This window comes from Falco punctatus, assembly GCF_963210335.1.
Source record: "Falco punctatus genome assembly, chromosome: 8".
Taxonomy (NCBI): domain Eukaryota; kingdom Metazoa; phylum Chordata; class Aves; order Falconiformes; family Falconidae; genus Falco; species Falco punctatus.
The window spans coordinates 63,271,219-63,289,345 of NC_137588.1; the positions used below are offsets into that span (position 1 = coordinate 63,271,219).

The following is an 18,127-nucleotide window of genomic DNA, read 5'->3' on the forward strand; positions in this document are numbered from 1 at the left end:
ATCCCACACGCAAGGGTCGCTTCAAACCTGGCTGTGGCCAAGCCTGGGCGAAGGGAACAATTTGATAGTGCTAGCTTTGAAGAATTTCCCAAAATAAAATTCCCCAAAGAATTAAACCCAAATTACGAGTCATTGTGACTTTACATAAGAATAGATGGGTCAAGTGTTCAGCTAACAGGGGCTGTTGCGTATTAACAGCTCAGGAAGCTTTTCTTACGAACATTAGCATGCTTGGGTAAATCCTTATTTTTAGCTAAGAGATTTTGTGGCCATCTATGCGGTCTGAGACACATGGGAGATTTGATCTGGCCCATATTTATAAGAAAAGCAGAATCAGCACAGCACTGCTGGGGTAACACTGGGGGCATTTACAGGACAGAGCCTCTAACTCCTTCCAGCGCACGATGACTCCGTGCTGGGTCACAGCAGTTATCTAACCCAAATCACTCCTTTTGCACACTCAGCCCTGCACCCTGGATCTTGATATCAAGATGCACTGAGATTTTCCACCATTAACTGATACCGGTGGGAGATGTCATTGCCCTCATCTGTATATCAAGCCCAAGAGCCATGCTGGGGCATTTCTCAGAGAACATCTTGTGGCTAGTGGTGGTTGCTTTGAATGACATCCCGCACTGAGCTGCCTTTAGGCAATGTTTCTTAGAAACAAAAAGCTTCCTTGCCCATTTTATCTGTTTCCAGCTCTTGCAATAATTTTTGTGCTGGTTCAGTAAAAACCAGACAGCTGTTGCTGAATAGCCATGGAAATTGAGGGTATTATTTATTCACAGGTTAGGTAGGAACATTATGCACTTCATCACCCCAGCCTGATGGTGTAATTCCTGATCCAACGGAGGAATGTTATTTGTTGTTCCCTACAGCTTCTCTATCACGAGGAAGGATCAGATTCAGCCCATCCTGTTCTCTCTTCTGCTGGAAGCTTCCGAGAGGCCCACGGGAGGCACCAGGGGCTGTAGCTGGGTGGCAAGACCGACATGGGGGAGCGATGGCAGAGCTGATGACTCGGGGGATGCTCCATCACTCCAAGCAACACAGTGGGAGCAAGCCCTGCAAGTCAGGAGACCTGCCCCAAACTCAGCCTTAAATACATGCCCTGATGCTGAAACCAATGCACTGGCTCCAGAGCTCGCTGCCCAGACTCTGCAGCCAAGAGAGAGGCAGATGCTGCCAGGACGTGGCCACCGACAGGGGATGCACACCCCCTCTACGCTCAGCACTAGCCGCTTTCCAGCTGTACCGAGGTGCCGGGCACTAGATGAGATGAAACCCCCTTGCAGCGTCCCTGCCAGGCTGGCACAGGCAGGGCAGAGCGGGAAAGGAAAGCCAGTCCTTGCACTAACATAACCAGGAGAGCTGGGGGAGAGAAGCACTCCCCAGAGCACCAGCCCCGCTCCAGGCAGCGGGGTTTGACAGGCCTGAGTTTCTAAATTCCAACCTCCCAGCTAGGTACAAGACACGCTTCTGACTTCCTGAACTTGGAGCTGCTGTTTCTGAAAGACCCGAAAGTGCAACCACAGACAGAGCAGTGCCTTGGCAAGAGCTGAACGCCAAATGTGAAAAAAAACAAGAGAGGTACTCATTGCACGATGGTTAGTAAGCAGCTTCTGATGTGTGCGAACCTCCAAGTTTGTGGTTTCTCAGGTACGAGCTAAAAATGGCTTTTAATCATTAAATCATTTCCTCCTAACTGCTCTCCAACTCTTTTATTGACCAACAAATATGAAACTTCATCATGCAAACACTTGTGCAGATCTTTGATTTGCTCATCGTGTTCATGAGGGTTTGCCGGGTAAGGACTAAACAGGACAAAAATGACACAAGATTCTCAACAGGAGAAATGCCACTGTTGAAGGCACAGGCGTGGGCTTGCGTCCCAGTATTTCAGAGATCAGCTGGTAAGAACTGGCTGGAGTTTGATTCCTGGTGCACTCTGGAAGCCAGCATCACTCCACGGAGCACCCTGGCTGCACATGTGGGGTAAGGTGGCCATGCAAATGCCACCTGTTTGCCCAGGTTGTGTCCTGCAGCTCTCTCCTTCTGCATTCCAACTGAGAAGGGAAACACTGCTGTTGGGCCCTGGATTTCCCACAGTCTTAGTTTTATTTGCAGAATTAGCATGCTAATTTACATGCTTTCTCTCCTCCTGCTTTTGCAAGAACATTTTTACTCATTTTACTTGTAAAAAGAAAAAAAAGATTTAACAGTAAGATCTAGTGGCATGAGGCAGAAATCTACCTCACAGCAGCAGACCATCCCAATGTTGTCAGCTAGTGCTGCTCTTGCATTCCTCAAGTCTCGCAGTGAGCAGCGGCACAGCAGCAATTAATGCATTAACCATGCTGGTGCACACCCAGCACACTCCTGCCATCACCCCATCCATTGCTGGTCACACAAGGCAGCTGGGGACCAGCACAGCATGCTGCTCCAGCCCTTGCTTTTGCTGCCCGTGCAAAATCACAGCTAACAAAGATGGGAATACTACTCTGAACTCATGTTAACTCACCCCCTGGCACCAGCACCCCCTGGGAAGTGCCAGCCGAGGGGTGCCCAGTTGGTCCCCAGCAGCTCGGGGGCCAGGCACACATTGCACGCTGCTGTCTCACTCGGTGCTACAAGACACAGCTCTGCTCGCCAAGGAGGCAGGTGGAGCGAGCACAGCATTTGGCTGCTGTCCTCCACCCTTAAATGCACCCAAAGTTGTACAAATGTTTTTTTGTGTACCACTTCAAAACCAAATACAGCTTGCCATTTCCTCTTTCCGGTGAGTAAAACCATGCTAGTTATCTAAAATGTCCAACTCATCATTTACTCAGAGCAAAATACACAGATGAAAAACCACAACGATACAGCCTGTGGAAAGCTTCTGACTAAAAGTGCTGGGGGGGGGGGGGGGGGGGGGGCGGCGGGGAGGGGCGCAGAGGGGCAGCTGTTTTTCTATCACTGGCAATACAATCACAAGTGACCTGTTCTGGGAAGGAATATTCAAAAATGGGAGCACGTAAGAATTCGTATGCTCAAGCCTCACTCAGGTACAATTCTGAGTCATTGAGCAATCTGAATTTCTATGCAATGTGTTAATACAGAAATTGTTTCTTTTCAATGATTTAAGTGATGTACAAACTCTTTCTTGCTTGAATGTGACACAGTGGGACATTTCCACTCAGCAACAGTGCCCAAAAGCATCAAACCACACTGCCATACCCAGGTGGCTCATTCTCTGCATACATGGTGTCCCTGAGCTCCCCCATACCCTCCCAGTCCCCAGGCATGGCAGGTAAACCTCTACCGGCTGCAAATCATACCAGAACTATATTAAATTAAGCAGGCAGGTGGCAAGATCCAGCCTTTCAAATATAAAATGTATTTCACAGAGAGACAGGATTTCATTTTAAGTTGTGCAGACTCAGTTAAACAGAAACTCCTTCTCATTGTTAAAAGACCTGGTCAAACAAGAAAAGGTTTCAAGCATTTGTGCTAATGCTTTCTCAGCCTCTCCTTATTCACAGGAGCAATTCTCATTAATGCCCTTAAGAATTTTTTTCAGATAAATCCAACAGGTGCCAATACCCCATCAATACACACTATTGCTTGTGCCTATAATGTTGCCCAAAATGAGAGTAAAATGCGGATTTTCATCCTTTGTTTGGATGCAAAAGATTATGACCTTATGGAGGTCTTGTCCGCAGCAAGAGTGAGAAGCACCCCTTGCAGCTCCCCCATGCACAGAGCCACCCTAGGGTGAGGACCCACCTGCAGACCCCCCATCTTTCTGCCCTCCTCTGCTCACAGCCCCAACAAATGGCAAGAATACTCTGGCAACGCACTTACAAGAGAGCCCACAGCTTACCACCTCTGGCAACCTTCCTCCTCATGGTGCCTTTTTAAACAGAAAAGAAGCTCAACTGTGTCTTTGGCAGCACTGGGAGGGAGCATGGAGAAGGCACATGGTCCAGGGCCACCTGCCCAGCTGCTTTGCAGGGCTCTGCATCCCTCAGCCCCTGGGAATGGCAAACCTACCACCCGCACCTTCAACAAAAACATCAACTGTGATGGTTGTTGGGAGATTTCAGCAGCGATGTTGCTCCTGCCAACTGGCTGCTCCACTCGGCTGCACCCTGTGCTATATGAGACCAGTTCCCTTAACTGCCTGCATCCTCTGTGCTAAGCATCAGCCCTCACAGACCTGCTAGTGCCCTTCACCAGCTCCTGCTAACTCAGTGTTGACACAAAGGGGCTGCTCTGGACCAGGAGCACCCAGCAGGCGCTTGCCCGCTGCCATATGCACAAGCCCAGCACAGGGCATTAGCAGGGTCCAGCCGCACAGGAGATCACACAGATTTTTTGCATGCAGAGCTCATGGGGAAGGTTGGGCAGCGAGCAGGGCCTCGGCTGGGCCGATGGGCTTGGTAAGAGATTTCCATTATTTACTTTGGCAAGGATGAAGCTATGTGAAGAGCTCGATGACCTCAGCTGCTTTGTCTGCTAATGTAAAACAGCTCCCTCCCTCCTAACCCAGAGCAGCCTGTGGAAGAGGCTAAGCTGCAGAAAAGGTAAGATCCACCTGCAACCGGCTCATCCAGAGGAAGAGTCCATGTTCCCAGCTGCTAGAGCAATGGGGGAAAGCCATGCTGGAAGCAGATAAAACCTTTGCAGGGTAAAGGAGGACACCCGCAAGAGTCAGACTCAGCTCTTTAGTGACAGGATGACATTCCGCAGGCACATGCAGCGAGCACTGCTCCCAGAGAGAGGGCTGCTGCAGCCAGCATCCCACTCCCTCCTACACACACAGGCACATTGTGCATTTTGCAGTATTTCTCCCACAAAAATACATGTGTGGAGGCAAAGTGAGACCAGAGAGCATGAATAAATTAACACTTGTTAGGAAGTGACAGCCATAAGGCCACAGGTGGTATTAGGGTTTACAAATTCATATACCTCACGGAGTCAAGACTGTTTCATTTGTCTGCCCTCATTCAGGAAGACTAAAACAGGGGAAATCAATACAGAACCAAGCAAAAACATTTAAGTTGTGGTAGGACCTGGGAGCAATCTTGCTGCCAGCACATCTGAGGTGCAGCATCCATGGCTGCACGTCTGCGGAGAGCTCAGTGATGCCACACGGACTGTTGTGCACCTGGACTGCAGGTCATCGATGCTCAGCAGCCGAGTGCAGCTGCCACACTCAAAGTCACATACAACTGCTCCATGGCCAAAGGAACAAGCAGTCCCATGGGCCCAACCCATCTTCTCCAGAAGATGGGGTAAGTGCCAAGTCAGCCACTACTCCAGCTACTACCAGGCAATGAGTCACTTACAGACTCATCTCGTCTGTCTTGGTCTACAAATTGAGATACGTAGAGGACTGCTGAGCCTTGGGAGACCATGGCTGGGTGAAGCACTGCAGCCCAGACAAGCAGAGGAGACTGAGAAAGTTCATCAGGTCCTATCAGGCCTGTTCTCTGGTAGCCTGGATATGCACCATGATACATCCAATCTTCCATCATTTTTGCAGATACAGACCACAGACACTGACAGCAATATCCTCTACAGCTATGAAGTGTCTTGAGGCCCTAAAAGACCAGCAACCACACAAGGGGCTGTTGCTGTTTGCTCAAGCCCATTCCTGTGTAACTTTACACCACCATCAGGCTTCAGATGTCTCAGGGCTCCCACTTGCACACTGGAGTTCAAGGCTAAAAGGATATCTTTGAACCCAGGCCCTCTTTTTGCAGCAAGCATTGAAGGAGAAACCATATCAGGGTCTGTGGTCAAAGATATGACCCTACCTAGACTGGGCTATCCTGTTTTCTGACAAAAGTGCATCAAAACATGACTCCAGTGAAACTCTTTCTGGTCGTCTTCATCTCCTGGGAGCAGAAACACCAGGAAGCAGGAGCACAAGGATGTTCTGAATGCTCAGACAAGCCAGCAGCACAGCTGCACCCAAAGCCCATCCCTTATGGCAGCACAAGGGAAGGGGCAGTGCTCTACCCTTTACCAGGTCACAGGAGCGAAAAACCAAAATAATTTCATAAATGCTACTCAGAGGCACCCCAGAACAAACAAGGAGTTAGAAACACCTGGGGTTACACTGAGGACACATTCAGGTCTGCCATTTCTGACTCACAACTTGATCCAAAACACCTGGAAAAGTCTATTTCTAGCCTAAACCACCACATTGCAGAACAGCTTCACCCACGTTCTCATTTGCCAGCAAACAGCCCTCTGTGGCTTTGCTTCTGGTACCTGGGCTGCATGAAGATTTACATCAGAGCATGCCACAGGCAAGAGTTTAATCAGAGCCATGAGCTGTGGCCACAGGGCTGCCCACCTCCATCCTGTGGCCATGATCACTTCCCTGCTACTGCCCACCTGCCCCAGAAGCTGGAAACTAAAACCACAACCACACTCCTCCCTCCCTTCAAAGAGCTGGGTGCTGGTTCATGCACTAGTTACACCTGCCCACACACTACAAGGACAGCTCAGGTCACCAGGGCCCTGGCTTCCCATAGAAGCTGCCAACACCACTGTGAGCCCTGGGAGTGGGGGAGAAAAACCAAGTAACAAGGAAAAAAGAATTCTTCAGCTGTGTAGTGAGTTTTGACCCAGTTGATACTTAAAATCAAGTGAGCAGCTTTTATCCTTGACTTTCTTTCAAGGCATCACTAGGAATTTCCAAAGAAATATCCTGAAGTGTATGCTTGAGCCAGAGGCAGTCTCCGATAGCTGCAGAATGCCTGGCGGGCAGTTTCTCCCAGGAACTTTCAAACAAAGTCTGTCTTTGGGGCAATTCTGTGTGCAAAACAATAAGCAGAGGTAAGTTATGGGGTGCAGACTACCTGGCTTTGCTGGAAGGTCAGCTTCCAAACAGCACTACCGGGTGGGTGAGATTCTTCTCTCACCTGCACCAGCATCCCAGAGGGTACACATTGGTTAACCATATCTTAATGTTACTACTAATTTGTGTGACCTTCATGCTGTTGCCCAAAGACACAAGAACAACACTCTCACTTTGAGCGGTGCATCCCATGACAGTCCCAGGAAAGATCCTGAAGTATGTGGAAGCTGAAGTATCCACCTTTAAGCCCATGCTTCTGGCAGCATAAGGCTGGCAAAGCCACAGAGATGCCTTTCCAGAGTTAAGGTGATGCTGTAGACAAGATGGAGAAAGGAGGCCAAGACAGGAGTCAGGGAAGTTGGAATCAGATCAAACATAAGGGCTCCTGGGGCTGCACCAGTTTGGAAGCACTTAACTGGAACCATCCTCTTTTTCGGGTTCACCTCCACCTCAGAGGGATGGGAGACAACCACCCCCAAAGGGCAGCACAGAGGCAGTAAACACACGAGCATGTAAGGAAGGATTATCTGAATCACTACAGAGGGCAAGAGTTGACCTGGTTAAATAAACACATCCTCACCACACACAGCCTAGCTAGTCTTTTCCCTGCAGGATGAGACAAGTTCAGGACTAAACATGTGAAACCGGTCTCCTTAAATTCCCACTACCTAGAGCTCACAGATCACTGGTTCTGGCCTTTTTCCAGAGTCCCTGACAAGGGTTCCTCTTACTTGGGCCAAAGGAGCACAGGCTACACTGAACTGTGCCCCAGCACCAACTCTGGTTACTGGAAGAACAGAACGAAGAGGCTTGGGGACAGCTGTATCCTAGGCTGCAGTTTACACACACATCATCCTCATCTCAGAACTTGGCATCATTGAGAAAAGACTTTTTCTCTTCCCACATTAAGGATTTTATAGCTCAGCTGAGGTCTACAACTCTCTTCTATAATATAAAACAGTCCCCCTCCCAGCAGAACACCCCAAATGCTCTCAGCAATAGATTGTACAGCTTCCCTTGGCTGTCACAGCCAAACCCTTTCTCCACTCACTACACATTTTAGTCTGGAGGCCAGTTTTCCCCTCCAAGATGATTAGATGATTTTCACATGCTTTTCCCACTGTAACAGGAAAGAAAAGTAATTTCTAATGCACACAAAGATAAGTACTTCACTAAGTCTATGCAGCTGAACATTAATGCTTCAGGTGATTTCCTGACCCAGCTGGAAGGCTGCATAATCACACAGTGACACAGTGTATGTCCACACAGTAGCATTCAGGCCAGGGGTTAAGAAACACATGCTCAAACTGGATGTGGATTAAGGGTGCTTGTTCTTTTTATGACTACGTAAGCCACAATAAGAGACTATCTTTCCGTGAGAGTGCACATGGTGTCTGCTTTCATCAGTACCTGTTATGCAGAGCATCACCTTAAAGACCTCATCAGTAAGCTAACACTAACAGATGTGACCTGAAGATCTCTCCAAAAGGTCCCAAAACACTGTGAAGGGTATGGCAGCTACTTGTCCACAGTAAACCTTTGTAGTGTGTACAAGTATCTGTACTAGTACTTAAACCCTGTGAAATAAAGAAGACTCAGCAGTACGTCAGGAAAAAAAACATTCCAGTCTAAACAAGACTTAAGGACTTACCATACCTGTACTTACAGAAGCTCCCTATGCCTAGGTGAAAGAAAGCTTATTTGTTCCAGCACATGAGTCTTCTCTCTTTTAGGTCTAAAAAACTATCCCATAGACTTAATCTTAGAGTAATTGCCATGTTCCATTCATCTTCTAGAATGATAGGAGAAAATAGGGAGTATCATCTACCAGGCTACACAAACATGTCAGGAGGTTACTGAATGCCCACAAGTCACATGCTCTTTTCTCTCAAATAGCTATTATTCTTCAGATCAGATTAGCAGTAAGTGAATCCTGCACACAGCACAAAAAGCAGCTCAGCGTTTGAGTCTGCATCCACACCCATGACATCCTACTTCAGCAATGGACTGGAGCAAGGTAGAAGACAACTCAGAAAAACAGGACAGGGTTTTGCTGGAGAAAAGCAAGTAAAATGATCTTAAAGAGTTCAGTATAAAACAACAGTTAATGGTATTTCCAGCCAACTACACTATTTCAGAAGCGAGATGTGCAGATTTTTGGCTAGAGTCCTAACGTGAACTTTATCTGTCAACATGGAATGTTGACATAAAGTTTAAATAGATTGCTCTTCCTCCCCCTGAAATCCAAAGTGTTCCAACCAGAGACTGTGGCTTTGGCTCATCATCAGTTCTTCACATCTGTGAGGCTTTCATTTGTTGAAAGCTTTGTTATAAAGCAACACCCCTTATTTCCTAAGTTTACGTTGTGCTGAGAGATTTTACTAAGAAAACTAGAGGTCAACAATGAAATATTCTGAACACCCAGCCAACAACCACAACATTCGTGGCAAGCAAGGGAGCACTGTAAGATATTAGAGAGGAACTACTGAGCCATGCTGTGCTTGGTCATTACTGCTTTATAGGGAAAAAAAATCTTGCAATTCCTATAGCTACCTGCTGTAACTGTTCACAGAAAGCTTATTTACAAGACTAGATGCTCTTCTCATTTCAACATCATTAAATGGAACAAGAAGCCTCTGCCTGAACAATCCAGTACCTCTCTCTTCAACAAGTTGTGTAACAGAAAATTCAAAGCTTCAGTGAATACATGTACTTGCATGCTGCATCTAAATGACTAAAAGCTAACTAACTGTTAAGTTCGTAAATTTCTCACATCTAAAATTCATGGGCACATGATCTATTGTTAAGTCACATTGCTTTATTACCAATAGAGTAAGTTGATGGCATACATCTGTTATACCTAACACATAAACCCTTTCTGTTCCACAAATCTTTCCTAGGATGACAGCAGGTGCCTTACTTCTAATCCTGCCCAACAGTTGTTCCAAGCATTATCTCATTCTAGCTCATCCAGTCTTTTCACAACTTAGAGCAACGGTGAAGTACAAAGGAAACCAACGTTTGTCATGACTGCAACTGGATGTTTCAGTGTAATTGAAGTTTGTTTCACTTTCTCAAACCAGTTTCATACATTGGTATATTAACAATTGCCCAAGCTAGTCTTTAAGCAATAACCGACAGTTGTAAAACCATTACCAGTTTGGGCTTTGAGTTCACCTGCAGTCATCCGTATCCCCAAGAAGTCATGCCCATAGCAGGAACAGCCAGTGAGAGATCTGAAGTCAATGATCCCCCTGCACAGTGGCACATTGATACAACAGTATGGTACTAACAGCAGGTTTCTACATTTCTGAAACGCTTACCTATTTCTCTACAACTTCACTCTTTTTCCTTAGCAATTAACTGTCATTACTTCTGACTTGTAATTCAGCACTGGCATCTCCTTTCTCTTGTGGACAACACTGTCCTCCATGTGTTGGCCCGGGGCCATTACACACATGCTAACAAAGCAAGAAGGCAGAAAACCTGAATCCTTGAGTTTTAAGAGCATGATTATTTCCAGCCTCTTTGAAGGGAAAGACAAACCCCCACTCCAGTCTACAAAAGTCAACTAAGATTTGCTTGCAAGACATCCTACTGACTTCATTAGGTGTTGAGCTCTGCCAAATCAGGTGTTCCTGTGGTAAAAAATGCAGTGTTGTATCAGCAGAGATGCCTACTTTTAGAATCAAGAATTGTCAAGATTGTTGAAAGTTTGCTTGTATCAAAAATATAGTGCCCCGCAAGAGCAGTTACCATCACAGGGAAAGGCTCCGCCTAGGTGTAATACTACTGAGATCCCAGCTGCCACTGGCCCGAAGCGTGTAGCCTGCCTGCTCCCAGGATACACCGCACTTTCAGCACACAAAGGAAACCTTTCCAGCTTCAGCACAAGATGCAACAGTTCTCTGGTGTGCTAGAGCCCTAAATAAAACACCATCCAAAGCCATGATGCATTTTCTACAGAAAAAGGGCAACAAACAGGCTTTCATTGAAGGAAAAAGTACAGGCCCACTACTCCCTAAACCCAAGCACTGATACACCTATTAAGGACACAATAGAGAATCACTTTATGGAAAGAACATTTATTTTTGTTTCAAAACTTGTGATCCATAGAAATACAATAAAATCAACATGTACGCAACTTTTAAAAAAACTTTGGTTTAAAGAAATATGTAACATCTAAATCTTCTGAGGTACAAAAGGCACAAGACCAGGCACCCATACCAAATCACCCACAGCACTGTTTGCACCGCTACTACAGTGAAAGCTGGGAGGGCAGAAGGCAGGTCAAAGGAGGGTGGCAAGGGGAACATGGAAATAACAGCAACCAAAACAGAAGTATGTGTACAATGCCATTTACTCTTTCACAGGTGTTACATATTTTGTTGTCCTTTTTTGGTAAAGTGCCAGGACTCTTGGAGAAAAAGATGGATCATTTCTTAGAAATGAACTGGAACAAACAACAGTAGAAAAGGAGGCAGAGAAACAAAGGCCTGCAGCAGGCTGGGTTTCAGTCAACCTCTGTTCTCCCACAAGGTCTTAAGAATTCATTTCCTCTTTCGTGAAACCATTTGTTTGAAACTGCAGAAAAAAGGATGTGAAGTGAATTACCATGTACCCAGTGCACGTATCACCGCAACCCAGATGGCTGCTCCAAGTAAAATGTCATTTCAGTCTGATGATCCCTGTTTATACTTCTCTACCCGTCCAACGGGAAAGACACAGGAAGATGCAAAGGGCTGGGGAAGAAAGCATCTTTCCAATTGCACAGTTCTGGTGCCAACAGTAACAAAGCAGTGCATTCTAGATCTGGTAACATTTATCAGTCTGTATGCTCTGGCACTCCAAGGGAATGCCTTGGAGGCTGAGGAGGTGGGTATGGGAATGGATGACATGAAGCTTGAAAAGCTTTCAGTAATTAGCAGAAATTCCCAGCATCTAGATGTTCCTATCTACCTTACAAGGAACTGTCCTCCTTTTGCAGTTAAAACTACACACAAATCTTTGTAGGAAGAGACCCAATTCTAGTCAGGTGATAATTCAAGTCATCCTGATGCAGCTACACTACACAAACACAGTGATATTCTTACATTTTGTGCTGCCATTGACAAAAATTCACTAAAAAAGCTACAGCTGAACAATGTGGCCACTAAATACTACATGATACTGATGGTCAGAGTTTTCATTATGGCCAAATGATTCCAGTAGTTAAAATGGAAACACCCAGGTTATTAAATGCTGTTATAAGGATTCAGTATATCACCAGCTTTGCATACACATGAACCTTCCTTCAGGTTTTGTTCCTGAAGGAGTATTACTTACCCCACTTACACCCTACTAGTACTGGACAAGCTGCATGCCTTGTTCTATAATCACCCTCGCCACTTCTGAAAAGATTGTACCAAAACACTGCTGTTCCCTGAAAAATGAAACCAGATCTGGATTAGTCAGAGCCTAGTCAATACTATTATTCAGGTTACAGTAAAGGTAGGGGAGAACACCTATGAATTCAGCTGCAGACGCTTTATGAAGCACTTTAGCATAGGTCACCACTGACAGCACAAAAAAAACCCTTAGTTCCACTCCATTAATTCAACCACATTCAGAATAGTGAAGAGTTCTACCTGAACACAAGTTCTTTGTTAGTACCAGCTCTACACAGAAGCTGATTACATTACACATTGCAAAACAAAGGAAGCAACCCTACAGTCTACCACATCAGCTGCAGCTGCCTTGATACACAGCAGCCTGTCAATCAAGCTGGACAGGACAACACTTTGTCACATTAATGGACTTCTAAATGTATGCAGGACTGTACTGTGGGAGAGCCAGCAACAGGAGGGAGGAGAAATCAAGCAAAACACAAACAGACTTTACCTTCTTGGGCCATATTGCTGCCCCAAAATCTGGGAAAACTGTAGCTCCTCCAGCTTCTACATCACTCATCTGAGAAAACAAAGTCCACAAACTCTGTCCGTTTACAATGCTTGTTGCAAATGCAATCCCACAGGCTAGAGTGCCCCAAGCCCTAACAGAGATATCTACTTGCACTTCTATGAGAGGCGCTGATGAGGAAAGGATGCACTTCAACCAGCACAAACTGCAAAAGTAACAGTACCTGCTACCAAAGGCTTTTATTTCAGATGAAGGCTTTTGTTCAGCACTTTGTCTGGATTATATGTAATTTATGGCACAAACAATTAGCCATAACAAGTTGTGTACCTGCAGTGTTAATAAGTTCTCTAGAACAAGGGAGAGGACTTCAGAGTAAATCAGTTTCAAGAATTTCATTCCAGTTTATGATCCAATTAGGAAAACAAGTGTCTGTTAAACTACATGTTTCCTCAAATTGAAACCATGTCTTTGGAACTGATTTTCATAATTTAGTTTATGCATCTTGGTCAACCACTTCAAAAACTATACAACTTATTAGAAAACCTCACTTTCTGCACTGTTTCTATGCTATTCACCAGTGATGTTATGCCACTTCAAGCACTTTATGCATCTCAAGCTTTAATACAAACAGCTATGGGACTCAAAAAAAGCATCTATCTTAATGCTTTGCCCTTCTACAGCGGCATGAATTTAACCCTACTGAATTCATCATTAATGATGTATTCACTATAAGTTCTAGACTTGATCCAAAACTCACCGAAGTTCCTGGAAACACCCCCATCAAACAGATAAAGTCTTTCCACCAATTTCAGTGAGTTTTTGATCAGATTCTAACTCTAAAAGAAACAAATTAATCAGATCCAGCTCCCACCAATTTAAACAGCAGAACTACTATTAATGCATTCCCCAAGTCCCCACATTCTCTATTGTAACTCGGATTTCTGTTTAAAGCAGATATTACCACTCTGGTGTCCTCTTGCTTGGTACCTACAATAAAAGGGCATAAGATGCCACAGGTGCACAGGTTTTTGCCCCTTCCAACTAGAAAGCATGTGCATGCAACTTTGCAAGTTAATACCTACATCTTGGCAACACAACCACTCTTTTTAGTAAGGGTGTTGGTACATGGATATGTTCTGCACAGGACATACAAGGGTAAATTGCCTTTGACCATGTACAACTGGCAGAGAATAAGGTGCTTATTGATTCTAAATTAAGGCTTGTCCAAGAGTCTGAGAAGCAAGATTGAGACAATTAAAAATTAAAGCCTCTTTGCAGCACACTTTCACAGCTACCTATCTTATTCCAATTCTTGTTTTGGAGATTTTTCTCTCCCCTGCCATATGAAGTTGAAAGCATTTCTGGTTCTGTTCTGAGCTGCATCTCACACTCAAGATATCAGCCCAGCCATAAATGCCATAAATATTTCACCGCAGAATTTTAAATCTCAAGTTGCATCACTCAGAAGTTAGACCTAGAAAATTAGGTGATCCAAATTACTGATATAGTAAGCATAGGCTGATAGATAAAATACTGTCAGAAGACTACTGTGAAAGCATTAGGCCACTATCACTGGCACTTACATTTTTGTTTCCAGTGTACATGGTCTGTAGGCTGTATAATGCATGCAAATAATGAGTCTTTTCAATTCTGCATTTAACTCTGTTGCACCAAGTCTATTAGCTATGTCTCCTCCATTTGCTGAAGCGTCAGCTAGACCAGAATAACTCCAGCTTTGACAAACAGCTACAATGGAGGCTGACAGACCACAACATCAAGTGCTGTCAAACAGTGGTGGGAGAGCATGACTGTCTCAAAGTGGCTGATAGTCAAGTTCTCAAACAACATACCACATGTGTACCCCAAGCACTCATCTTTGAGAAATAAGCCAAAATCTCCTCTCCGACTAACAGGAATCCAATGAAGTAAAAGATTTCATAGTATAGTGGCCAAAAGGGGAAGTTTGGCCCTATATTCAAGTTTTCTGCTCTGAGGTTAAATACCACCAGAATTCTATCAACTCAGATGGGACAGCACCTGATGCTGCAAGAATAATGAAATCCCTACTTCCAGATGCCAGGGAATCTCTACAAATAACCAACTGCACAAGCTGTAAACAAGATGCAGCAACAGTTACACTCAATGCATAAAGGATCATCATACTTACATAGTTTAAAAAAGTGGCCACACGATTTCCAGTCCCTAACCGCTTGAAAGCATCTGGCTCATCTTTCTATAAAATTAAATAAGAATAACTGCAAACTTCAAGCTCACAGACAGCAGACAGACAGAGGTACTTACATAGTTAAGAAACGTCGCTAGCCTATTTCCTTCCGATTTGAGTGTGCTGTCAAAGGGTCGCTGTAACAGACAACAACTTTAACCCAATTTCCAAACAGGCTCACATTAGACATACATGTGTAGCTCTGCAGAGAGATCCTTAAGCCCAATTTAAAGAGTTGGAATAGGAAGGGGACAATTGATACAGGGCAACATTAAAGCCATTACAAATTGCAGCCAGGGTGCATAACTGCATGCACATAGTACTCAGATGCTAAAAAAGTAGCACTGGAGCAATTCTTCGGGCAGTGTTCTCAGGGCCTGTGGCAGATGTTATCTAAGTAAAGTCAACAACAGGCCATTAGTGCATTGGACACTGATCCAAAGTCAAGAAATTAGGTGAATATGAAAAGCTGATCTTCAGTAGGTTTTAGATAACACACTCTAAATGTAGTGGTGAACTCAAAGAAATACTGTCACAACAAGCAAAAATTTAACTTCTGCCAGCAGGCAAAAAAATGCAGAATAGCAGCATGAACTTCTTTCAGGTGGTTGCCCGTTTAGGACTAAGGACCACATCAAAAAGATCAAATTGTCTTTACTCTGCAGGAGACATTAAGTTTCGTTTGTTAAAGTATGAGATCTGTGGTGTCAGCTTAGAAGCAGAAAGAACATCTAGAATACCAACGTGTCTCTCCTCCCTTCAAAAAGTTGCAATTAAAAGTTTTACATCCTTAACAGTCAGGAAGTAATTTCAGCCAGGAGACATTAAGGTGCACTCTTCTACAGACAACTGATAGCCTTTTAACATTCAGAGAAAAGAAGAAATCAGTATTAGAAAAAAACAAAGAAAAAGGCCACCTTCTCTAAGATGTTAAGAATTCAATCTACTTGAAGTATATGTTGAGTAGTAGTAAAAGGTCTTTCCTGAAATGAACATAAAAATCCAAAGACTTTCGCATCTGCATATGCAAAGTCAGTCCAAAAGCGCCAACATAAGAGCATTAAATATAAGGGACTCCCTGGTTTCTGCAACTGCTGCCAAATTCAGGTCCAGCCATACATTTCTGAACTTCAGTGACAAAAGACTTTTCAAAATTTTGAGCAACAACTAAAATCTTTAAGTTGTAATATGCAACTATTAAAAGAATCCTTATCTGAGAAATGCAAGGGAACAAAAAGCTGCAAGGCTGGTCAGGAGATGGTAAGACACAGCCATACCTCTGTATTTTGTTACTGAAAATCTGTGATGCACAGAGAGCCTGGAGGACCCATCCAAAACTAGGGCAAATTCCGCAACTGCCTTGCCTTAACTAATGACTGCAGCCAAGGTTACGTTCCAAGCAGAGCTCTGCCCCAGCTGCCTAATCCAAAAGTCAAGTCCACGCTGGCCAATTAAATGACTAAGGTCCTTGAGTTCAAAGGCTTTGAATAGAATTTAAGAGCATTTGCTTGATTCAGGAAACAAAGCAGTCAAAGTTAACAGGAAAACTCTTTCAACAGGCCAAAGCTAATGAATATGAGCTTCCACAGTGTTGAAATTCAGGATTTTTTTATATATATTTTAACAGTGCTAAGTTGGGTGGCCTCAATTCTGCAGTCAATTACTGGGTTGCACTCCGGCTGCAGCCATCCCTTCTACCAGGTAAAACCACTGGGACAGCCTGAATTAAGCTAGATTCCATTGAAATGCCATGGTTCTACTGGAAACAAAGACATCAGATGGATTTTATACAGGAAGTTACCAGTCACTATAGCTCTTCAGTACGATTAGCACGTTCCTAAGCTGGTTTAGGGTAATAATTAAGAATCTGTTTCTCTCCCTTGCAGCAAACCCGAGCTGTTACCTGCCAGGTGGAGCCCCCTAGCGCCTAGCGCAGACCTGGCACCCACCAGCTGCAAGTTCCGCTCACTGTAGCACTGCCCCGCCGACCACTGACCCGACAAATCCTCTTTAGGCCCCATAGCTGCAGCCACACTAAGGGTTTTGCCAGGAGGGCTGTGTGACCCATGAAGATTTCCATAATGGCTACTTTTTCGGAGGGAGGTGGAAGGATATCTTCTCCTCAGCCAGCTCCTGCAAAGTGCTTTAAAACAGCCACCGAAGGCAGACTTGGACAACCTTGCTGAACTCAGAAGCTTAACGGAACAGCACAGACTCATGATCCCGGGCCTGCAGACCTCAGTTTCCAAATAAAGTAATGGAAAGAAAATATTCAAGTGCTACGTGACTACCTTTTAGTGTCACAGAATCGTTTAGCTTGGAAGAGACCTTTAAGATAGAGTCCAGCTGTAAACCTAACGCTGCCAAGTCTACCACTAAGCCATGTCCTTAAGTGTCACATCTACAGGTCTCTACACTGTACAAGGAACCAAGGTGACAAAGACAAGCAGGCAGATTTGTTCATTGTTCTATTGAACTTTCAGCATCAGAGGAGGCAGCACAAAGGCTTTTGAAAAGTCATCATCCATCCATGCAACAGGGCTATAACGTTAAGTGTTTTAAACAAAAAACAGTTTCAACAGTTTTCTGTCAAAGCTAACTGTTCCCCCCTCCCCATCCCACTAAAAAAAATATAATTGAAAGTGTGATCTTACCCTAGAAAAATCAAAGTGTGGCTCATACTGCCCTCCCATTCCATAGTTGGCAACCTACAGTGTGGAAGAAGGAAGCATAAGCATCAATTGAACTGCAAGTGACTGCTGCAGAAGATAGTATTTCCTCTCAGAAATACAAAACATGCTTTAAGAAACAGCACTTTGTGGCAAGATTGTTATCTATAGCACAACTGGTTTCTCTTTAGATTGCTAGAAGTGAAGTACGTGGATGAGAAACAACTTAAGTACTCTTTCCCCTTCATAGTTTAAGGGTTTCACTGAGAATATTTCTCAGTACCAAATGTTTCTCAATAGCAGCACTCTACTTATCACTACAACAGCCTGTTTAACTTGAATTAGCTGCAATAGTTTTACACACTCTTGCTCCCTCCTCTGAAGAACTGAGTGTATGTAGTTCTCCAGTATGTGTGTCCAAACTAGGAGACAGAACTAGGTTGCATCACACATGACGTCAGATAAATAGGCCTACCC

The 18,127-nt window shown here is 44.5% G+C and overlaps 1 protein-coding gene across 4 annotated transcripts in view; it reads right to left on the reverse strand.

The window, feature by feature from the left end:
- P4HA2 (prolyl 4-hydroxylase subunit alpha 2) overlaps positions 1-18,127 on the reverse strand; it is an 82,285-nt gene that overhangs the window by 40,833 nt on the left and 23,325 nt on the right. Inside the window, exons 12-16 of one of the 4 annotated variants that reach the window (XM_080400459.1) lie at positions 17,636-17,689; positions 15,059-15,118; positions 12,740-12,808; positions 12,185-12,281; positions 3,850-11,443 (exon numbers count right to left, since the gene is read on the reverse strand). In XM_080400459.1, the coding sequence (XP_080256585.1) occupies positions 11,373-11,443; positions 12,185-12,281; positions 12,740-12,808; positions 15,059-15,118; positions 17,636-17,689 (351 nt within the window). In that variant the 3' untranslated portion in view covers positions 3,850-11,372. The other 3 variants (XM_080400461.1, XM_080400460.1, XM_080400462.1) reach the window with 3 other exon arrangements.